The sequence below is a fragment of the Episyrphus balteatus genome, chromosome 1, assembly GCF_945859705.1.
Source record: "Episyrphus balteatus chromosome 1, idEpiBalt1.1, whole genome shotgun sequence".
Taxonomy (NCBI): domain Eukaryota; kingdom Metazoa; phylum Arthropoda; class Insecta; order Diptera; family Syrphidae; genus Episyrphus; species Episyrphus balteatus.
Genome location: NC_079134.1, coordinates 37,548,945 through 37,571,856, shown reverse-complemented (window position 1 = coordinate 37,571,856; position 22,912 = coordinate 37,548,945). Strand labels below are relative to the sequence as shown.

At 32.4% G+C, this 22,912-nt stretch overlaps 4 protein-coding genes and 1 long non-coding RNA gene across 5 annotated transcripts; 2 read left to right on the top strand and 3 right to left on the bottom strand.

Annotated features, from left to right (window-relative positions):
- Positions 1-1,015: 1,015 nt before the first annotated feature.
- Positions 1,016-4,887, top strand: LOC129915256 (phospholipase A1-like). Its single transcript, XM_055994775.1, has 3 exons — positions 1,016-1,103; positions 3,768-4,029; positions 4,100-4,887. Exons 1-3 carry the CDS (start codon positions 1,016-1,018, stop codon positions 4,878-4,880), a joined length of 1,131 nt encoding a protein of 376 aa, XP_055850750.1. The 3' UTR covers positions 4,881-4,887.
- Positions 4,888-8,764: 3,877 nt separating this feature from the next.
- Positions 8,765-9,763, top strand: LOC129905272 (uncharacterized). Its single transcript, XM_055980715.1, has 2 exons — positions 8,765-9,005; positions 9,072-9,763. The coding sequence occupies exons 1-2, from the start codon at positions 8,850-8,852 to the stop codon at positions 9,711-9,713; spliced, it is 798 nt and encodes a 265-aa protein (XP_055836690.1). The 5' UTR covers positions 8,765-8,849; the 3' UTR covers positions 9,714-9,763.
- Positions 9,764-9,907: 144 nt separating this feature from the next.
- On the bottom strand, positions 9,908-10,253 carry LOC129905276 (uncharacterized). Its single transcript, XR_008770597.1, has 2 exons — positions 10,171-10,253; positions 9,908-10,058 (listed from the first exon to the last, which is right to left on the bottom strand). It is a non-coding gene; the product is annotated as an uncharacterized LOC129905276 (long non-coding RNA).
- An 83-nt stretch (positions 10,254-10,336) lies between these two features.
- On the bottom strand, positions 10,337-11,429 carry LOC129915181 (putative nuclease HARBI1). Its single transcript, XM_055994676.1, has 4 exons — positions 11,109-11,429; positions 10,738-11,063; positions 10,563-10,666; positions 10,337-10,504 (listed from the first exon to the last, which is right to left on the bottom strand). Exons 1-4 carry the CDS (start codon positions 11,240-11,242, stop codon positions 10,337-10,339), a joined length of 732 nt encoding a protein of 243 aa, XP_055850651.1. The 5' UTR covers positions 11,243-11,429.
- Positions 11,430-13,166: 1,737 nt separating this feature from the next.
- LOC129915116 (phospholipase A1-like) lies at positions 13,167-22,215 on the bottom strand. Its single transcript, XM_055994606.1, has 3 exons — positions 22,113-22,215; positions 21,783-22,050; positions 13,167-13,908 (listed from the first exon to the last, which is right to left on the bottom strand). Exons 1-3 carry the CDS (start codon positions 22,168-22,170, stop codon positions 13,167-13,169), a joined length of 1,068 nt encoding a protein of 355 aa, XP_055850581.1. The 5' UTR covers positions 22,171-22,215.
- Between the last annotated feature and the right edge of the window lie 697 nt (positions 22,216-22,912).

Sequence of the window (22,912 nt, the reverse complement as noted above, 5' to 3'; positions counted from 1 at the left end):
TTTTTTTTCAGTGTAAAAATAGTCCTTTTTTAGCTTTTTCTCAATTAACAATGCTCAAGATGTTCTCAAGAAGGTTATATAAATCTAGCTCAAATGCGTCTTTTTCCATCCATGCACTCCTGCACATTACGACCTGTAGATTTTCTAGGAAGCATACTCCTAATCTTTGTTGAATGTTGATACATATTTGGAAAAATCTACGGCGGATAAAAAACAAGCCTATTAACTTAACTTCTATTATTGTTTAATATTTGTTACCAAATCATAAAACTACTCTATCAGATAACAATTTTCGCATGGAAACGCTAGTTTATAGTACAAGGTTATTAATACAAAATACTATTTCAAATACACTCCCCTTTTTATTAGCTTCACATCGAAATTGGGTTATAAATTATTCATAAACAAATCACATTTTATTATCAAAACATTGTAAATTTCTTATTTTAAACAAATTAGGTAATAAATTGTTAACATTTTCACACAAACATTTCAGATAATGATTAATAACACAGCCACACAAAAAAAAAAAATAAATGTTCTGACCTGGGGTTGCGACTAGATAAGAGCTTTTGTTTTTTTGGTTTTGACATTTTCTTGAGGATATCTCAGAAACCTGACGTGATATGGCAAAATTGACTTCGAATCTGGATTCAGCGATCCAAAAACTATATGATTAACATATTCACACATCCAGATCAGAGACATTTTTTGAGGTTATATCGAAAACCTGACGTGATGGGGCAAAACGGACTTCGGATTCGGTTTCAGTGACCCAAAAAATAAAATGAAAAACCTAGTCGCAACCCCAGGTCAGAACTTTTATTTTTTTTTGTGTGGCTGTGTTATGTTTTTTAACTGAGTATATGGTGTTTGTTTGCTGAGTTTACCGATATAAGCTATTCGGACCAATTGGAAACAGAATTTTCTCGAGGTTTTGCTTTTCGAACTAATACGTCGGAGATTGGTCATATCAAATTGGCGAATTTCTGACTCAAACGCAACGTATATCTTGATGAGCCTAAATACAGCGAAAGAAAAACAAGCATGTTCAGACCTCCAGCTCAAGGAGATCGAAAAGTCTCGCGATCGTAATAACACTCGTAGGTCTTTATCAACCAATTCAAACAATTAACAGCAAGTTTTAAAATACAAACGCCAGCTTTTCGTTCTTCTAAACATTGAAGGTAATTTAAAGTCACCGAAAAACAGGGAATAGTCCAAGAAGCACAAAACTACACCTCTTGGAAAAATATATAGATGGAAACTTGCTATGGCCGTAAAAGGATCGAATTAATTACTGCAACCCCTCAAAGAAACCTGAGTCTGAGTCACCAACCGCTTCCTCGAAGATTGGAAAAAAGATAAAGATCGTCAAGTTGCCAATGAAGGGAAGGGAGATCTGACGAAGTGCGAAAACTGAAGGGGGGGGGGGGGGCTTGGGAACTCATAAAAAAACACAAAGAAACTACATTTTATGCTGAATTTGTTCAGGCTTCCGCATTAGAGCTGTATCAATCACATCAACCACTCTGAGAGTCAATTGAGCAGTGCTAAGTTTTCGAACTCGAGTTAAACCGAATTTTTCGGTCTTTTTTAATTTTAGCCTTTAAGGAATTATAGTTGTTGGCAAAAAACGAAATACCATAGCCTTTAAGGTAATTGGAATGAATTCGTTTTTTAAAAGATGACAAAAATTATTCGATTTTCATAAATTTGATGATAGGTAAGGGAAGTGGGGGCAAGACCGCCCCTTTAGTGTTTAACCGTCTTAAAAACAAATAAAAAACATCTTTTAATTAAAATAAAGTTTTTATTCATTAACTTTAATGTTTTCTTGTAGGAAACTTTATCATTAAAAAAAAATTTTAATACTGAACCAAAGATAATACGTTTTGAAAAAACATCTAGCAAGACCGCCCTATTAACTTCTGTTGATAATAAAACCGTTTCTATCGTAAAATTTTGAATCTTTTTGCAATAATCCCAAACGTTTACTATCGGTTCCCAACTTTTATTACAAAAAAATGAAAAAGTTAAGACTTTTAAATATTTCATTTAAAAATGTACAAATTTCTTTTCACACAAAACATGACGATTTGATGAAAAATCACAAAATTTACTATAACTTTTCGGGATTTCAACCAAACTTGCTCATACTTACAGACGAAACAGATCTTTCCAAAAGTCCTACCAAATTAATATTTTTTCATACAACATAGTACAAAAACGGTCTTGCCCCCATAGGCGGTCTTGCCCCTTCTTCCCCTACTTGGGAAGCAATATTTTGAAAACCTTTAAGGCTACAGAGGCGGTCGAGACGGTTTTTGACTCAAATTAAATGAAATTCTACAAACAACTTTTTGGCAACAAGTAGTCATCAAAGGCTTAAATCACTTAACGCTGAAAAAATCTGATATCTTTCATAAATGACTGTGCTAAAAACCAGATTTACCACATTTAACACATGCACGATCCACTTTTACAGAAAAGATAAGGTTACAGAACTCTAATAAAAGCCTAACATGGAGGAAAATAGTCAGACGAATAAGAAGTTCAAAGTGGTTTCTGACAGGGCTGCATACTGGCACCATTTTCATTTTTATTGGTTTTACGCGCACCCTTCTTGACAGTAAACGGATAAATTCGACTCTGACGTCTAATTTAAATGATACTGATTAAGCGTACAACGCGATGTAGGCTTATTATGTCGCAAGTTCATAGTTTGAGGAATGCTAGAGGAACTTGAAACTGCACACGCAGGTATACTTGACGCCTTATGGCAGCCAGAAGATCACCGAGTGAATCAATAGATTTGAAGACCAAAGAAAAATTACGGTAAGCCTTGACATAATGGACGGGCTTAAGGTGACTATACTACTGCGAAACTTGTTTTCTGACTGTCCATAAGGCTTAAAAAACTTTGCACTCTGACGGTACCATGTTCTTTCGACTGACATGACCAGAAACCTTTGACTTTTTAGGAACTTAATTTCATGATGAAATATTTAAAAAACATACATAAATATCGTTCAGATTGTCAAGACATAAAATTCGACTTGGCTCTTAGATATGTTCGTCAGGTGCTAGGGTTTTGCTACTAAAAAATAGAAAAGAAATAAAGATTAATTGCATGTGACAATAACATCGGTGCAGAGGAAATCCTAAGAATCTCTCTTACCAATCGTTCTTTCTTCGGGCTAAGAGGGCATGTAAGCAGTAAAGCCCTCTCTCAAAGAACAAAGAGACCTCAATAACTCCAATCGTGCTGTACGGGACATAGGCAAAAAATAAGCAAACATCTGCGGTTCTAATAAATCATAAAATAGGTTCTTCAGATATCAGTACTAGCATAAAAAAAAGCTGCATAGTGTAAAGTACAAGGTTATTTAAAATTAAAACAAATATTCAAATATACTCCCCTTTCTTTTTATCGCAACTGGAGCTATAAACTAATAAAGAAATCAAAACATTGTAAATTTCTTATTACAAATTTTATAAAAGTGTAAACATTCACACAAACACTCTAGATGATAATTAAATATTTATATAATGTTTGTTTGGTGAATTAACCGATAAGATATTTAAATTTTATGACAAATCAATAAATATTCCTTATGTTCGTGTATCTATAAAAGGCAGTAAGACATTCGATTGGTTAAGTCCATTTATTTGTTAGGAGCAGTTTTTGTGATCGCTGTTGAAAGTAATAACCTCATTGTGATTTATTAAACATGAATATTTAACACAGCATTATTCTATTCTAGTACAATCTTATCCCACTAACTTGAATGAAGACAGATGGCCCGTTTCTCAAGAAGATGGCAGTTTTCGATGGGTAACTGGTAAAGACGCTCCAACAGAAAATATTTTCGAGAAATCTCAAAACGATTCCAGCTCTGACAAACCTGATAGACTTCATTTCTATCTTTATACCCAAACTTATAATGCAAGTGATCCTGTTGAGATCGATATGTACAATCCGGAAACATTAGTCAGATCAACATTTGACTTTAGGAATCCTACTGCGTAAGAAGATTCTTGAATATTTTATTATCAAAAGTTTTTTTTTTTTTTTTCATGTATTTTTATAATTTAGTTTTATGATTCACGGTTGGAAAGATGTGTGGTCAAGTGGAGGAACTGGATCAATTCGAAATGCATTATTTCAAAATCGAACGATAAATTTTATATCTGTGGATTGGAAAGTTTACAGTAACTTCGAGGTTTATATGATTTCTCAAAAACTGTGTTCAAAAGCGGGAAAAGTTGTGGCGCAATTTATTGATTGGATGCATGACAATGCCAAGATGCGTTTTGATACATTGACTTTGTATGGTCATAGCATGGGTGCCCAAGTGGCTGGATTTGCTGGAAAGAATGTTAAGCGAGGAAAAGTTCACACCATTGTAGGAATGGATCCTGCTTTACCTTTGTTTCCCTACAATGACCCAACACGTCGATTAGCTTCAACTGATGCTGAGTATGTAGAATCTATTCATACAAATGGTGGATATTGGGGTTTCTATGAGCCACTTGGACACATTGCTTTCTATCCGAATGGTGGAAAAAAACAACCTGGATGTGAAAGTGAAGTTGATGGTCTTTGTTCGCATATAAGAGCTTTGGAGTTTATTGTTGAAGCAATAAATTGTCCGGAGACAAATAGTTTTCATGCGATTAAGTGTGAACGGTTTGAGGATGTCGAGGAAGGCAAGTGTGATCAATATGAAATAATAATACGGATGGGCGATTCAAGTAACGCTCATGGACCGAGGGGGATATATTACTTGGAAACAAACAGTGAGTCGCCATATGCAAAAGGAATTCCGGAGAGTTTAGAAAAAAAGCAAGAAATAAAAAAGCGTATTCTCAGTTGATTTGAAATGTTTTATTATTGGTTTGGTGAATGTGCAGAGGAAGTGTTTTCTAGAGCAAGCACTATAGCTTCCTTTTTCGACCATACTTGGTTAATGATGTGGTGCATGCTCCTTACTAAACTTCCAGGCTCCACAGGCAGGCTATCATTCAAGTATTAAAATAAACGATTTGCGGGTCACCGTGGCGTATGCGTATCATTTTTGTTTCTAATTAATTAAGCAGCAGATATAAAATATCTTTCGTGACTTCTTAGTGGATGAAGTCATAAAAAGTGAATCTGGACATAAAAAGAGTTTAGTTTAATACACGTTGCCTTTAGTTACTATAAATATGACTTGATATTTCAATCGTAGAAAAGAAAGAACCGTTTGTATAATAGCTCATTACAGATCTTAAAGAGTTTTTCCTTAACGCAGAGTTTTCTCTTCCATCTTGTTTTGAGGAGCTCCAATGATATTTTGCTTATTCAACCTTGATTAAGTATTTTAATTTTAAGTTCGCTGCTTATGAAAAATCTGATCCTAGGAGACCCTTTTTAAGAACCTTTTATTGCCTAGCAGTTTGAAATGGATTTTCTGCAGGTCGAAAGACATGGCGACCAAATTCTACTATACATTTCCTTATGCTTCATAGCTTCTAAATTTTGTGAAGCTTTGTTAGAATTTGCAATATTAGAGGGACAACATTTTTTATATTGGCTCAAGGGGGGAGATCCCTCCGAAATTTTTTATTTCAGAATTATTTTTTTTGTCTAATAAATTCATTTATCAACCGAAGAAACTATTTTCAGTGGTCTTAGCCTTAAATGAAGCCTCAAAAGTTCCTAGATAGTCCCGAGTCCCATGAGCTCCGAACCTACCACAGTACGAAAACGTAAACTTTAAACGCATTTTTCTCGAAACGCGTTTTTTTCCGCGCCGTGCAAACTTAACTCATAAACTAATGAAGCTATCGACTTGAAATAGAAGGCAAATTACTCGTTAAATAATAATTGGCCATTGTATGAACCTAAAAGTTTAATAAAATAATTATAATAAAAATTTTTTTTAAATATTTCTTTATAGAAAAACATTGTGTTTTTTCGTTTTTTTGGTCTCTAATTTTTATTTTAGATTTGTTTTTACTAAATTTAGGTTCATGCAATGCGTATAAATATATTTTATTGGAAAAAAATTTCTTTTTTGATCATAAATAGTTTTCTGGACCAGGGCATTGCACGGCGCAAACGCGAGGCGTCAACTTCAAAGATCTGTAGAGCCGCCATTTTGTTTTTTTCTTGCTTAAAAAAAATTTGTATCAATACTTCATAATGTCAATAATATCATATACTTTTCCAAATTTCAAAAAATGCTTTCGGTTTTCCCAAAAAAAATATTGAAAAAGCTGTCTTCCAGAGGGATTTCCCCCCTTAAAATGTTCTACGACTCAGTAACGAATTTGAATTCCTTAACGGGTTTTCGCAATTTTTTCATATAAAATTAATGGAATTCATTTTTCATGTCACTGCAAACAAAAGTATGACTCAAAAGACACTTAAAAGAGTTAAAGTGACTTAAGATATTTATAGGTAATATTAAAATCTATAAGGCGGCTAGTATAAAATATGTTTGAATTTTTACTTCTTTTCCAGCGTTTGCATCGGAGTAAAAATTTACTGACTGCGACAAAGGTCAAATCGAACTATTTTGTTGTGAACCTACTAAAGTTTAAAAGAAATATTCACACACTAAATGAGAAGTACATACATATCTACAATTTTTTTTTTTGTAACTACGGTGTTTAAAGGTTAAAAAACAGTATTTTTAAATTTTTCATTTTTTTTGGTTTTAGTTGGTTATTTTAAAAACTATCAATCTCAAAAAATAAATTTATGTTTCTTAGCGATTTTTCGTAGGAAAGCAAGGTTTTTTTTTCAAAATTTCGTTAAAAAGTGCTCAAAACTAAAAAATGTTCTTTTTTTCATTTTTTAAACTTTTTTACTATTCAGAATATCGAAAAAGTGTTATTAACATAAAAGACTCGAAATTCTGTTTTCTACGTTTTTTTATTACCAACTTTTATCTAGGATGAACAGAAGTCGAGATATTTAATAAAAAGGTTGGTGACGTTTTCCCCAAGATATAATAACCAAACCCAAAACGCCCCAACTGAAATCTCCACCAGGGATATCTCCAATGAGAGAATCCCCATAACGAAAAACTCCAAGCCAAAATCTCAAAAAAAATATGTTCAAGTTTTGAATTTTGCTCACCGCCAGACACCTTTTTTTAGGTCGTCTAGGAGATCTACTACAAAAATAAAGGAACCCAATATTTTTTTTCAAATACACAGCGAATTATTTTAATAATTAAATTTGCTATATATGGATGTGTGTTCTTTATGTTTATATAATTAAGGGGTAATAACACCTTGTAAACCACGAAATCGAGCGTCATTTTCATTAGCGTATAAAACAAAGTAGAAATATTATTTTCTTTTGGTGTTTGTTTAGTTTAATTAAGTATATTAATAGGTAACAGAATAGGCTAATGTAAATTTTTTTTAATGATGTGAAATTTTTTAAATGGCGGTGTAGTTCAGGATGATAGTAAAATCCTGTGCTCCCATCGGGCGACCAACTAACTCCTACAGTTTTTAACCGATTGGGCTGAAATTTAATTTTTAAAGAAATGGCATTAGTTTGAAAAAATTATTTCATTCCAAAAACAAAATTCGTTGAAAAAAAGACCATAAAATCGTTAAATTTTAATATTTCAAAAAAATCCTACGTACTTCACTAGGGAATAGTATTTTTTAGCTCCACACAAAATTTCAGCCCAATCGGTTAAAAAGTGTAGAAGTTAGCTGGTCGCCCGATGGGAGCACAGGATTTTACTATCGTCCTGAACTACACCGCCATTACATCACTAAAAAATTTAACATTAGCCTATTCTGTTACCTATTAATATACTTAATTAAACTAAACAAACACCAAAAGAAAATAATATTTCTTCTTTGTTTTATACGGTGATGAATATGACGCTCGATTTCATGGTTTACAAGGTGTTATTACCCCTTAAATGCCTCTTCACAAAAAATCCACAAAACTTACAACTAGATATAACCCCTTAAACAGCAATAAATATTTTGAGAAATCTTCCTAGGGAGATTATTAATGTGACAGACAAATTGAACGATTTGCTGATCACTGTGGTGTATGCGTAGTATTTTTGTCTATAGATTCAAATATTTAATATATTTAATTTTTCGCCGAAGAAATAGTCTAACAATTTGAGTTCTTATGATAATTTTCTAATGTGTACATATTATTAAAAAAGCTGGGGCCACATTCTGTAAAAAACGAAACGAAAGCAATCTTTCGTTTTTCAAAAACGAAAGAAATTGTGCGATAGTCGCAGTTCACATTCTGTATCGTTTTTCGTTTTTTTAATTCTTGTCGCATGAGTGTCAAAAAATAAATTTTTTGACTGTCAAATTTAGTTGTCCTAGGCATGAGGGCATTTCTGAAATCGATACAAAATCGATAACAAAACAAAAAAAGTGTATGCTTTATCGAAAATAAATACATGATTTGAAGTAAAAAAATTAAGTAAAACTGAAATAAATTGAAGAACAAATTCATTATTGTTAACGGATTTATATATAAAAATTATATGTAAAAGAAAATATGATGATTCGAATTTTATCGAATTTTGTTTCGACTTTTATCGATTAATGAACAAAATTATTTCAAAAGTGTCATACCTACCCGAAAAAATTCAAAAAATTTTGACGTTTGATTTTGAATTTGTAAAAATTAATTATTGTTTTTATAATAAATTCAAAGAAAGAGGCTGTTCGTGTGCATACATTTCGTCCAAATGTAAGTATTTCTACAAATAAATCTTCTTATTGTTATTATATATTATTTTTTTAATATTTTTTCCAATTCAAGGACTTCAAACACAACACAAGCCCAAAGAGAAACAATGTTAGAGTATATGAAGAAATACCCAACAATGGCTACAAACTCTCCAGCAGAGAGTTCTTTGGGCAGACAAAGTTCCCAAAAACTTTGGGAGGAGCTTTGCCAAATCTTAAACTCAAATGGTCCACCTGTTAAGAATATTAAAGCCTGGAAAAAGGTAATTAATATTAATTTTCATAAAAGTATTTACCTATGTTCATAATTTTTAAACATTCAATTTCAGACATGGGCAGACTATAAGCATCGCGCAAAAACAAAACTGGCAAAAAATAAAAATTCGTTGCAAAAAACTGGCGGTGGTCCATATAAGGAAGTACAACTTACTCCTTTTGAGGAGGCTGTTGCGGAGCTGGCCAAAATTAAAGCCGCAGTACTTGGTATAACTGACGCGAAGTCTTTTGGTGGAGAAATAGCGGTTAGAAATTCATCAACAAAACCGTCAACCTCAAAAGAGCCTATGAATATCGAAGATGAGGTAGAACAGTTGCTGAAGAACGTTCTAAGTGAAAGCGAGTCTGATACTTCAGATGACTCAGTTGAAGTTGAGAATGATGTTCCAATTGTCCCAGAACCGAAAAAAAATACGAAAACTACTCAGAAGGCATCTTCATCCGGGTGTTCGGACAGGCTGGAATTGTTCAAGAACTCTGCTAGTTCTAGTGAAGAATTTCAACAAAAATTGATTGGCGTTTTAATTGAAATCAGGGATCTCAAACAAGATCAAATTAACATCTTGAAGAAACAAGCCGCAGACAATCTTAATCTACAGATACAAAAGTTAAATCTACGTGAGCAAGAGATACAAATTGCATTAAGGAGAAATGAACTCGAGGAGTTGAAATTAGGTTCAAAAACCAATTCGTAGTGTGCCAATTTCTTAATGCTTTTTTTTTTCCTTATCGTTATGATGATTAAATCTTTGTTCCTATAAATGTTTCTTATATAATAATAAATTTATTTAACTATGTGTTCATTTATTGTTTCTTTTCTTTTATTTAATAGTTTATGATTAGTATTACGAGGCTTGTATCAAAAAAAGCTTTATTCGATCTCTTATACTTTCTGCTTTTTTTTTTAAAGTTATTCTATTGGTGTCTTCAGCATCCCAATGATATTGTGTTTCGTCCTCGTGAATTTGTTCCAACACGGGAACGTTGTATTGGATACAAATATTGTGCAGTGCAGCGCATACGTTAACGCATTTAGATACCTTAATGGCACTGTACCTACTTTTTCTTTCAAGTAGTAAACATCTCCATCTACCTAAAAACAAATGAAAGTTATAAAGGCTTTCAAAACCTAAAAAATCCGTTGAATAATACCTTTAAGAATGCCTATACATCTCTCATTTACACTGCGAGCTTGGGCGTGAATTCTATCAAAATTCAATTCATCCTGTCTTTTGGATCTGCGATATGGTGTTAGAAGCCAAGGTTTCAATGGATACCCACTATCACCTTAAAATGTTTTTATTTTTCAAAAGTTCCTTCATCGATTGAACTTCTTACCTAGTAACTTGGAATTGTTTCTGGTTGATTGATTGAATTTCAACTCAAGTCGACTTTTAGCTAGTGAACTATTCCACACAAAAGAATCGTGAGAAGCACCACCGTACTGAGCACAAACTGTCATTATTCGGTATTTGTGATCGTTATTCTTTAAAAATAGTAAATTAAGATTTGAATTCAAAAAGCCTAACTTAAATTTTACTTACAATCATGGCATTTATACTGTGGAAGCCCTTTCTATTGAAGAACATTTCTTCATTTGCAGTGGGACGAAGTAAGCCTATATGGGTACCATCAACGCAACCGATTACTAAAATGTTAGAAATAAACAATCATTCATAATCATATGGAGTTTACTTTTAAACCCAATCAATCCCTTACCTCCAGGTATTTTGTATTTATCAAAAAAATAAAGTTTTGTTTCATCTTCTTCGAATTCTGATGGCCACTTAATCCACTCCGCGCAAAATTGGTCCTCCAATGCGTTTAAGCACTCGTCAAATGCTTTGGACAAAGTGCTTTGTGCAAGGGGGCAAGCGAAATCGTTTCCAACAAGCCATTGATAGCATCCTCCACCCAATATCTCTAAGGTAGAGCACAGTCTTAGAATTGGAGGAATATATGTAGCTCGTTTTCCTGTTTTAACGTGTAGATTATCCAGCACATACTTGAATGCTATTTTGTTTAGTCGGAATCGTTGAATAAAGCTAGGATTTTATACAATGACATACATATAAATCTTTCGAACTCACTTTTGGTCTGGTAATGAAAATGGATCAGAATGATCTCGAAGATTTCTTCTTATATTTCTCAAGTTCTGAGATACAAAACCATCGTCACTTTCTTCACTATCACTTAAAAACAACGTCAAATATCCTCGCAACATTTTAAATTATGATAAATAATATTTTTTTTGTCAAATTTTGGCATAAAAACAAAAGAAACGTCAATGAATATGCTTTCGTTTATTTTCTTTCGCACGCGCGAACGATTTTTTTCGTTTTTCAAGTTACATGAAGCAAATCGTTCGCACAAACGAAAACGTTTGTTCGCTTTCGCCATACAGAATGTCCCCCCTGGTCTTTCATAACTTTACACGGGTTCTTCTCCGTCATTTTTTATTTTTTGAAGTGAAAACTTCTTTAGTATCGTAGTGATTTGAAACAAGATGAAACGAAAACGCGACACGACTTCAACTTGTTATAACTTTTTTGTTTTAATAGATAGATAAATGAAATTTTTACTGTAGATAGGTAATTAAATAAGTTATTATTGTACAAAATTTCAATTAATTTCATATTCAAAATTTGGAGATAACGGTAAAAAGATGTTCGTTTCCCATACACGTTATATCTTTTGATCTAGTGCACATACAAATTCAACTTTAATACGCATGCTGATAACATAACCTTTTATTTGATATATCACACATAACGTTACGTGCTCTACAAGTTACACAATCTTAAATTGAAAAAAAATTTTAAAATACCTCAAAACACCTGTGGAGATCTGTTGGCGATGACCAGCTACCAGTGTAGGAAGTACAGTAATCTCAGTTTGAAATTCGACATGGTTGACTTTAAAAAATTCTAACTTCTCTTGTAGACGTAAGAAATAAGATTTATACACCATTATACAAGGTGAAACAATAAGCTTTACATGGTATAAAATTTTTTGATTTAATAGCATGAGAACATGAAAATAAATGTTTTTTTTGCTTTTTGGATGAAATTTCATCGAGTTTAAAAAATTCTAGCTCTTTTTGTAGATGTCTCATAGACCTGATCGATATATATATTTTGAGCTCATACAATAAGCTTTCAGATGGTATATTATTTTTTATAGGTTGTTAGGGAAAAAAATGCATTTAATAGCGTGAGAAGAGAAAATTACGTGTTTTTTTTCGCTTTTTTTTTTGATGAAAATGTATGTTTTCAATAAATTTTTTATACTTTTTGCGCATTGTAAAAGTTTTAGTATGGCTTAATTCTTAAGGAAAATTTTGTAAGCTTTTTAATGGTTTAATTTTTTTTTTTTGAAATGAGTTTTTAAGGTTTCACTTCTACCACATGTGAATTGCACACATGATTTTTTTTGTTTTTAATTAATTCCTCCTTATTAAATTAAATTAAATAAAAGGGCAAAGTACTTGTCTGGAGTAAAAATAAATTGAGGCATTTATTCCATTTAAAAAAGTCTAAAAAAGTGGTTTTCGTGATAACGGATCTGAGTGTCTGATGGTTGCTTCGTTTATCTGTTCTATGTAAATTAAGCAATATGACAACTGTTGAACGAATAAGCTTATTTTTTTTTTAATCCAAACTTCGTTTCTTTATTGAATTTTTCTCAAAAGGGACTCGATTAAATTTGGTATATAATACACATATTTATAGATAATGCTCAAGTGTTATCAATTACGATTATAAGAATTATCAGAAGACAGCAATCTCTGTGTAAACGAAGCAATATAAAATGTTTAATTGATAGTATTAATGACCAATTTCGCGTTTAAAGCTATTATATTTTTATTTACAAAAAAGGATATTAAGTAAAAAAAACCTGACCTAGATAAAGTTTAAAAAATAGGGCTTTTTCAACGATGTGCTGCATTTAATTTCCAACCGATTATGTTACGCCCCGATTTCTGGGATTTGATTGACGGGGTCAGCCGTTCAACGAATTATTCACAAAAATCACCTTATTTAGTTTTTATTTCATTTGATGGAAAAAAATCGTTAAATTAAAGCAAAATAAGATTCTTTATTCATATCATAACATTACAACATACTTGATCAACTTTTTTCAATACTTCACAATCCAATAGCAAACGGTGATTGGCTGTTTGTCTTCAAATAATAAATACCCTTAGTTCTATTCGCATTACTCGGATCACCTAATCGCGCTATAGCTGAATGATCATCACAAGATGCATCTTTAATATTATCAAAATCACTACATGCAATAGCAAGTAGTCGATTTTCTTTCGTCATCCTTAATGCTTCTGATAAAAGTTCAACTGCTCTAATATGCGAACATAATCCACTCAAATCTTTCTCGCATCCAGGTTGTACTTTTCCCCCATTCGGATAGAAAGCAGTTTGTCCAATTGGTTGATAGAATCCCATCCATCCACCATTTGTATGAATAGATTCAACATATTCAGCATCTGTATCAGCTAAACGAGTTTTTGGATTTTTAATTCGAAACAGTGGCATCGCTGGATCCAATCCAATAATAGTATTGATTCTTCCCAGTTTGACATTCTTTCCAGTAAATCCTGCAACATGTGCTCCCAAACTGTGTCCGTATAAAGTCAAAGTATCGAATGAAAGTTTGGCATTTTCATGCATCCAATCGATAAATTTTGCAACAATTTTACCCGTTGTCTTACAATCGTTTTTAGATCGAATGTAGTTTATAGTTGCACTGTAAACACTCCAATCCACAGATATGAAATTGTATTCCCTTTTTTCACCATTCAACAGAAGAGCTTCTCTGATGAGATTGTTCATGTCACTATCGTATACATCATGCCAACCATGAATCATGATCCTATATGTATAAAAGGGATAAATTGGTCAAAAGTAATGCTAAGATTGTACAAGTAAAATAATTAATATAAAAAATTAGCAAATACAAAAACAATTGTTACCCCCCTGAAACTTGGCAAAAATTTTGCTTTTGGGATAAGAACCAAGGATCAAAAGAGTCTATAAATAAAATGCACGACTGGGTCGGACGAACTTGATCTTAAAGTTCAAGATAATAAAATTTTTAAGACGTTTTATATAGAAATTTGGTAAATGCATTAGAAAAAAAATTTAAAAAATTAAAAATTCGATTTTCAAATTAAAATAACAACATGTTAAATAGAGTTGAACTTCAAAATAAGTATGTTTCTGTTATTAAGACGCATTTTTAGAAAAAAAATTTTAAAATCGTTTTTTAAAACTAATTTTTTATAAACATTTTTTTGAAAAAAAAAGTTTTAAAATAAAATGATCAACCAACACCTTAAAGCTTTAACCAAAATTTCAAGAAATTTCAATGTCACGTTTTCGAACATTCAATTTTTCAAAAAACAAAAATTAAATTTTTTTTTTTTAAACCCAAAAATAAATTCTTTCAAAATTTTACTTTTGGCTTATATTAAAACTATATAAATGTTTCTGTTCAAAAATTTTCGTTGAAATCAAAATAATAGTATCGGAGTTAAAGTTAGAACTTGTCTTAAAATTAACATAATGAATTTTTTTACAAAATCATTGGGGCCATTTTTAAGCAAAGTTAACTTTATTAAAATCGGTATATGACAAATAAAGCTACCTTTATTTTTGGTCCAAAAAAATTAATTCCAATAAACCCTCTGGAGAGTCAGCAAAAAACGGTACATACCAAGTTTGATGTTTTTTGGCATTCTCTATCATCGTTATTCCATGTATGATTCTTATCTCAACTTTTTACTTGCGATATAGGCATTAGGGCCAGTTTAGGATTCGAAAAAAAAAAATCCAACTCGAGATAACAATTTTATATGACATTACGATGATTGAGATTGCCAAAAAAGTGGGTCCGGCAATTCTGTCTGTCTGTCTATACCTCGAGCTACATAGTCTAAATTAATAGAGCGATTTTCTTCAACAGTTATCTGTTTTGGGTGATTCTCTAGAGGACAAATTGAAATTTTTTTAGAACCAAAAATAACGGCACCTGTCATATAACGGAAATAGAAAAGTTAATTTTTTCCAAATACGTCTCTAACAATTTTGTTTTTTAAATTTTGTTCATACCTTTTTATAATATTTCAGTAACAGTTTTTGCAAAATAGTCCAAAGCAACTTTTTTCTTGCATAGTTTATGAGAAACTGAAGTGGAAAACACATATGATATATGTGTCAATTTAAAAGTAATGAATAAAACTAGAACATGGTCTGAGCGGATTTTTCATTTTTGGCCCTATTTTTGAATAATCATTTCATGAAAAACATCAAAATTGCTCATTTTATAATGCATTTTTAAATGTGTAGTTATATGAATAAAGCAATATAATTTTCCCCAAGTGACAAAATACCTTTTTTAATTGATCCAACAAAAAAAAAATTAATCAAAAAGATACTTATTATTGCAAAAAAACTTTTTTTTTATCAAAAAGTTGACGGCTGATTTTAGTTCATCGATTTACCACCAGGGTTGTTTCGAAGATACCTCTTTTTTTATGTGTAATTCAACACATAAAAGCTACCTTTGGAAATAAAATAATATTTTTTGTACCGTTATTAACGGTACCTGCCATAGCACGGTTTTTTTGATTTATCAATTTCTCGTAAACGACAAAGCAGATTTCAACCAAAATCTATATACAGAAATGTTAAAACAATCAATATATAAAAATGTTTTGAATTTTATTTTTTTGAAAAATCCATTTTTTGAAAACGGGTTGATGAATTTTATCGAAATTTGGCTTTTATGTGTTGAATAATATTTTCTTAAAAATGGCATGCCTACCAACTTTTTGTTTAAAAATTTTGAAAGTTCATAAAGTCTCGTGAGAGGAATGAAAAGGGAATCAACACAGCTTTTAAGAAAAATAGCAGGGAGACCATCGGGACCAGGGGAGAAGTCATCTTTAAGTAAACTTATTTTTTCTCTCACTGTTGACGACTCAATTACCAAAGAGACAAGGGATGTTTGCGGGCAGTTACATAAATAATTGAAATAAACAGGATCAGGTTCGAGATTACTGTCACTAAAAGAAGATTTAAAGAAGTTTGCGAAAAGGTTGGCTAGTATTTTAGAATCAGATGATGTTGTGTTGAGAAATTTAAGAGTAGAAGGAAACCCGTCAGATTTTCTTTTTACATTTACAAACTGGTAGAAACGGCGAGGATCAGAGATAAGGGAGTTTTGCATATTATTTAAGTATTCATTGTAGAGAGAATCACAGAGCGTGGAAAATTTGGTGGAAGCTTGTTGATAACAAGCGAAATTTGTGTAAGTCCTTGATAACAAGAATGATTTCCAGGAGTTGTTTCTTTTGTTGCGAAGAGATTTTAGTTCTTTACTGTACCACGGAGGGGATGACTCACAGCTTTTACGGGCCTGAAAAGGGACACACTGGATTATACATTCAAAAACAGAAGTGTAGAAGAATGTCAAAGCAATATCAACTGGGGTACTATTATTAAGAAAGAGGTCAAAATCAATCATTTTAATAAGGTCGTTCAGTTGCTTAAAATTAGCTTTACGGAAATTGAACGCAAGGGAGTCATCCGGATTAATAGTAAAATTGGTGTTATCATAGGAAAGAAAAAAGGAGAGAGGGGGGTGGAAATGATCAAGGGTAGATAAAAGGTGTTGACTTCTAGTGACAACCGAATTATAAGGGTCAGATGAGAAAATGAGATCCAACTGCCTATCTAATGAATTGGTGATGTTGCTCATTTGAAAAAGGCCGGAGGCAGAGAAACGGTCAACGAGAAGGTATTCTTTATCAGAAAGACTATTATCAGGAACAAATGAAGATTCGTCCTCAGATGGCACCCAAAGTACGTTTGGTAGATTGAAGTCTCCAACGATTATAAAATCATCATCAGGAGCTGTCATCTCATAGAGAGAATCAATTTCGTCGACTATCGATTGGTAGGCTTGTATTGGTTGGGCAGGACGAATGTAACAACAAACGACAAACACATTGCGTTTTGAAATTGATACTTTAGCACAAACATATTCAAAAGGTAATGAGCTAGATACTCTAACGAGATTTGCTTCAAAGCGGTTATGAACTGCTAAGAGGACACCACGACCAGAAGAAGTATTATTAAAGCTTACACAGTCGGCTCGAAAGACTAAGAATTCAGATGAGAAAAGCTCCAGATCAAGAAAAGAGGAATTAAGATTAGTTTCGGTGAGGGCAAATATGTCATAGGGTAGTTTTTGGGAGTTTAGGAAAACTGAAGAAGTTTTGGTGCGAAGACCTCTAACATTTTGGTAATACAGGGATAATATATGGGGTGTAAATTCAGAATAGTTAGGAATGAGAATGTTTATTAGCAGCATTACGAGATCGGTGGTAAGAAGATTGTTTAGAACTAATGTGAGAGGCAAAAGTCGCGAGGTCTTTAGAAGCAGTGGAGGGAGAGATATCAAAATTTTCAAGGAAGCGAGTATAAATATTACGAAGGGGGATAGGATCAGTTGGAAGGCCTTCCTTTTTTATAGAATAAATTATGTGCGTTTTGGTTTTACCGTCAATACAGACAGAATCAGGTTTGTCATATAGGTAGGCTAGGTACAAGCGAACGTTATCAAAAAGTTTATTATCACGTAACCGTGCCATCGTATACCGGCCGTTCATGTCATTGACAGAAGAAAGTGAATTAGAAAATCTAAAAGAGTGTTTAACAGTTGGAGGACAGAGTGGATCAAAGGCTGGAGGAGGTACATTTATTTGTTGAATGGTAGAAGACTTGACGTTTCTTTTTTTGTAAGATTGTGGGGTGGGCTTAGAAGATGAGGAAGGAGAAGAAGAGCGAGACAAAGAGGTTGGATTTAATGTGTGAGACTGAACAAAATTAGGATAATATAATGAATTATTTGAACTCTTTGTGGACGATGAGGGTTTGGAAACAGGGTCCAGATTAAAAGACACACGGTTTTGAGGGATTGGATTATTTTTGGAAAGTTTAGCCTTAAAACTAGTTTGGGTATAATTGCTGGAAGTATCATGTTTATTGCTATTGTTGAAGATCCATTTGGACATTAATATTTTACCCAACCGGAAGACGTCATTAGTAGATGATGAAAACAACCATGTGTATTTGGATGGGACGTAAATCTTGAGACTTGATGGTGATAGACGTTTACATTCACCTAAAGTGATGGAGAACTTGTGATGAAAAAGATTACGGATCCAAGAAATATTGGCTGGCTTAGGTACGCGCTTCAAAAAGAAGGGGGTGAATTTTGAGTTAAGTTCCAACTTATTTATTCTATTATTCCATTCGGATAGTGTCCAAGAGGAACCGAAACGCATGATGGTGGGTTGGTCTTTTTTAGGAGATCCAGAAAAGTTGGTCTGAGTTGCAGAGTCAGTAGTGGTGATAGGGTGTAGCCGAAAATTAGAAGGGTTTTCGGAGACGTCGAGAGTTTCAGCAAGAAGAGAGGGAGTTGAATGATGATATGTTGAGTTATCTACCATTTCCGCAAGGATAGAAGTATTGTAAATTGAGGTACTAGGTTGAATTTTATCCGGTATTTCATCGATTTTGCAGGAAACGGATCTTATTTCTTCAAAGAGATCATCGATGGATATACGAGTCGCTGCAAGATCATTACTTATATCGTTGAATTGAGGAACCAAATCGAAATATAATGGAGCGGGTTGATTGAAATTTGATGAGTTTTTTGAGGTATTTTGGAAATGAATATCCAAATCGGATTGGATTGTTTTTAGCTGGTTTTTAATATCATCAAGGGGATTAGATTTGACCAAAGAAGCAAAAGACGTTTTAATGACTCGCTTGATATCTTCGATTATGTTCAGTTGGTCATCACGGGGGTATTTTTGAACTAAGGAGGTAAGATTTTTCTCAATTTTCGTATGCTTCGCGAGACACTGTTTACCATAGTTTTCAAGAGTTGAATTAACGGTTTCGATATTTTTAGATAGGTCATCAAAAAGATTAAACTTTGCTAAAACGTTTTTATGAAAAAGTTCATTGTCCGATGTGATATTATTAGTAGAATCGCTGAGAAGTTTCACTGCAAGCAAAACGTGGGACATAGATATTTCTTTACATTCGTTGCAGTAGAAAACGAAGTATTTTAAATATTCTTTGAAATGAGAACTTGCTCTTTTTGTTAAACCGATGCATGAAATATGAAAAGAGTTACCGCAAACACCATGGCATTTCACTCGGTCAGAAATTTTACCATCATTATGAGAACAATCGGAGAAACCGCAACTATTTTCCATAGTTAAATAATTTGTATTAATATTAGTTTTGGAAAAATTTAGATTTTTTTTTTTTTTATGTAATTATTAAAAATCCGTAGTGGAGATTAAATAAAATAAATAATTTTAGTTTCAGATTTTGTTTGTTGGTTCATACTGTACACTCAAGACACAAACCGAAATTATTAAAGTTTATCGGAATAGGATGTACATACCAGAAAGGTAAAGCCAAAAAGCAATGGCATTGATGTTTGAATTTAGTTGGAAGAGTTAGTCCGAGATGATGAGATGCGGCTGTCTGACGAAACTCGGGCAATCAGGGAAGATGATAACTTCAGCAAGAAAGTGCAGGAAAAGAGAAATACTGATTTATGTAGCATCAAACACTGCTTCGAGGGCAGAACATATACGTTAAAAAAGTCACTCACCGGGACGGTAGATGAGATAGGTAGAGATGATAAGAATGGAGATATGTCGCTAAGATGAAAGCTGAAAAGTGCAGCGGGCGAAAGCTCGGGCCAGATGAGACAAAAAGTCAAATTGTTGATGTTGCAGGCCAGCAAAAAAGATTTTGAGTGGTATTGTTTGAAGTAGTTTCAGACAGCGAAGAAAATTGTTGAATTATTTCAATGAGCTTCCACAGCTTTCGATGAAATGTAGTCCACAGAGTAGGCTCAGAATGAAATATAATAATTTGTTTTGATGTAGTTTCAATGTTTTTGCTTCTTTTCGGCAGAACATATAAAAAAAATCGCACTCACCAAGGGAGACAAGGCAAAACCGCTTACAAAACACTTTACACAGTGAGGGAGAGAGACCGATGAATGTAGGCGATGATCAAAGTCACTCAATCACAACAAAGAATGTTTGTAAGGAATTGTAATTTAGTAAGATTTTTTAATTTGTAAGATAATCTATCAAATTGAATCAAAAATCACTCGCGAGGAAAGAGTTAGTGATGAAAATAGTTTATTGATGAGATGGGAAAACTTTTTGTATTAAAGGTTGATACTTTATATGAAAAAAAAATCGGGAATTGCGGACGTAAAGAAAAAAAGCAGGCAGCTAGAATCAGTGTTGCCATACATCCTGTCGGTCGGCCGGTTACAATCGTTTAATCTAGAATTTCTATACTCTAACTATACTTATATAACCTATACACGACTGTAGAAGCGGAACAACAATAATGCAAATCCCTTTTGGAGCCCACAACTGACACACTATCTGACATGAAACTATCTTACCAACTATGATATACATATAGTACCTACCTACATCGCAAGTAAAAATATTGGGTGGAAGGGTGCTTTTTCGTGAAAAAGTGGGAGGATTAAGGTCGAAAATATAATCAAAAAAATCTAATGACATAACGTCGCTGTAGTTCTAATACCTCGTAACCCAGATAATGATCCAAATGATGAAAAAATTTCGTTCGTTATACTAAGAATTTACAGAGTCTACAAAATTATTTTGTTTAAAAGGGTGTTTTTTGTTCAAGAGATGATGAAATTGGAAATTAAAACCTACCACAAAAAGTGGAACTAAAATGTTTCCCCAATGAAAATTGGTACAAATGTTTCATTTATAACCCAAACCAAGAATCTAAGCAGTCTATAAAAATATTTAATTTGAAAGGGTGTTATTTTTTGGGAAATCAGGAAAATTGAAAAAAGTCGGATAAAATCAATGGTATCAAAGTACCCTTCCGAAATTTATTCAAAATTTTGTCTTTCCAATGGAGGGTTACGAATAAAATAAATCTTTAAATTTATTTCATGCAAAAGGGTGTTTTTTTTTAAGGTGTAGAGAAAATGTGGGTATATTGGAAAAGCGAAGTAATAATAGTGGTACCCTATTGAAATCCAGCAATTATGTTATTTTTGAGATTGGAAGTAAGAATTTAAAATTAAGAATATTAAATTCTTAAATGTCTATCATGGTTGTTAAGTGAAGACAAAATTGATGGACCACCCTAATGAAATTTAAACAAAAAGGTTGAATTTATGATAGAAAACAAGAATACAGAATTTCCATTAAAAAATTTTGGGTGAAAGTGTTTTTTTTTGAAGAGACAATAAAATCTGTAACTGGCCCCAAAAAGCCAATTATTCGTGTAAAAGTCTTTAAACTCAAGTTTAATTGTTCAATTTGCCAACGAAACAAAAAACAAAATTAATTGGCAATAACTTTTTTTAGAACAATCGTATTCACTAAATTATTATGTCATTCGATTCAGCATCAAAAACTACCTTAAAAACATATGTCATATCATTATGTTCCACAAACAATTTTTCACTATATTTTTTAACTTTACCCCTTCCATCTTTTCCGCGAAAAAACACCCTTCGACCCAATTTTTTGTATCCTTAGTTCTTATCGCAGAACAAAACTTTTTGCAAAGTTTCCTGAGTGTAACAATTTTTTTAAATGTCTATTTTATCTGTACTAAGATTAAAAAACCAAAGAAACTCACCTGGTAGGATTTTCAAAATTAAATGTTGATCGATACAAGGTTTCCAAATTTTCCATATCCAATTCAAGTGGTTCGGTTGGATTTGCTTGGGTATATAAATAGAAACGAACCTTATCCGAGTTTGTCGAACCTAAGTGTTCGGGTTCTGTTAGCATAGCTTGCCTAATAGCTTGTTGTTCAGTCATCTGGCGTGCAGTTCCGTCATATTGTGGAATTGACCAAACTACTTCATCTAAAGACTCATCGGAGTCAATAGGAATCATTGAACCTTTAAAAATAAATTTATTGAAATTTTCAAAATAATGACACAAATATTATAACTGTAGTTACATCTTTTAATAAGTCCATAGAGGATTACAAAAAATATTGGTAATAAGTATTTTTTCATTTTGTTTGTTTAACTATTAAAATTGTACTGACTTTTTCAGAAATGGGTATTTTAAGTCATCCATTGTTATTTAAATGTTTTGACCAAAATTTATATGTATGCTATTCGTAATATAATAAAGCTTTCCATGGGAAGGTTTTTATATTTACAGCCCCCCCCCAAAGGTTCATAAATGCTTTATATTTGGTGTTGCGGACTCTTTGTTCAAGTATTTTTTTTTTATCATTTTACGAGTATTTTGTATTGAATTGCAAAAATATAATTTTGTTTTATCATTTTATTGAATGAACGCAAAATATTGTAAAATGCCCCCTTAAAGAGAACGATAACAAAGCTCCCAAGCAGATGTTAATTGCAGTTATAAATGTTAGAAAAAATAAAATAAAATAAAATTGAATCTTATTGCACTCTTTTCGGATGGCGCTTAAGAAAAGGTTTACTCGTACATCTTTATCACAAATAAAAATTCTTTTCAGGTTCCTTATCTTTTAAAATTTTATCTAGCAGCATGTGTTTGACTTGATTTTTAGTAAAAAAAATACAAAAACCGTTAAGAACTTGAATATATACACACAAAAAAAAACACACATACGCCACAGTGACCCTTTAAAATGTAATAAAAAAACTAAACCGCGTCACATGTCAGTTATTTGAAAAGACTGACGCGCGTCACTTTTCATAAAACTGACGCAAGTCACTTTTCAAAAAAATGAAGCCCGCGTCACTTTCTCATAAAATGACG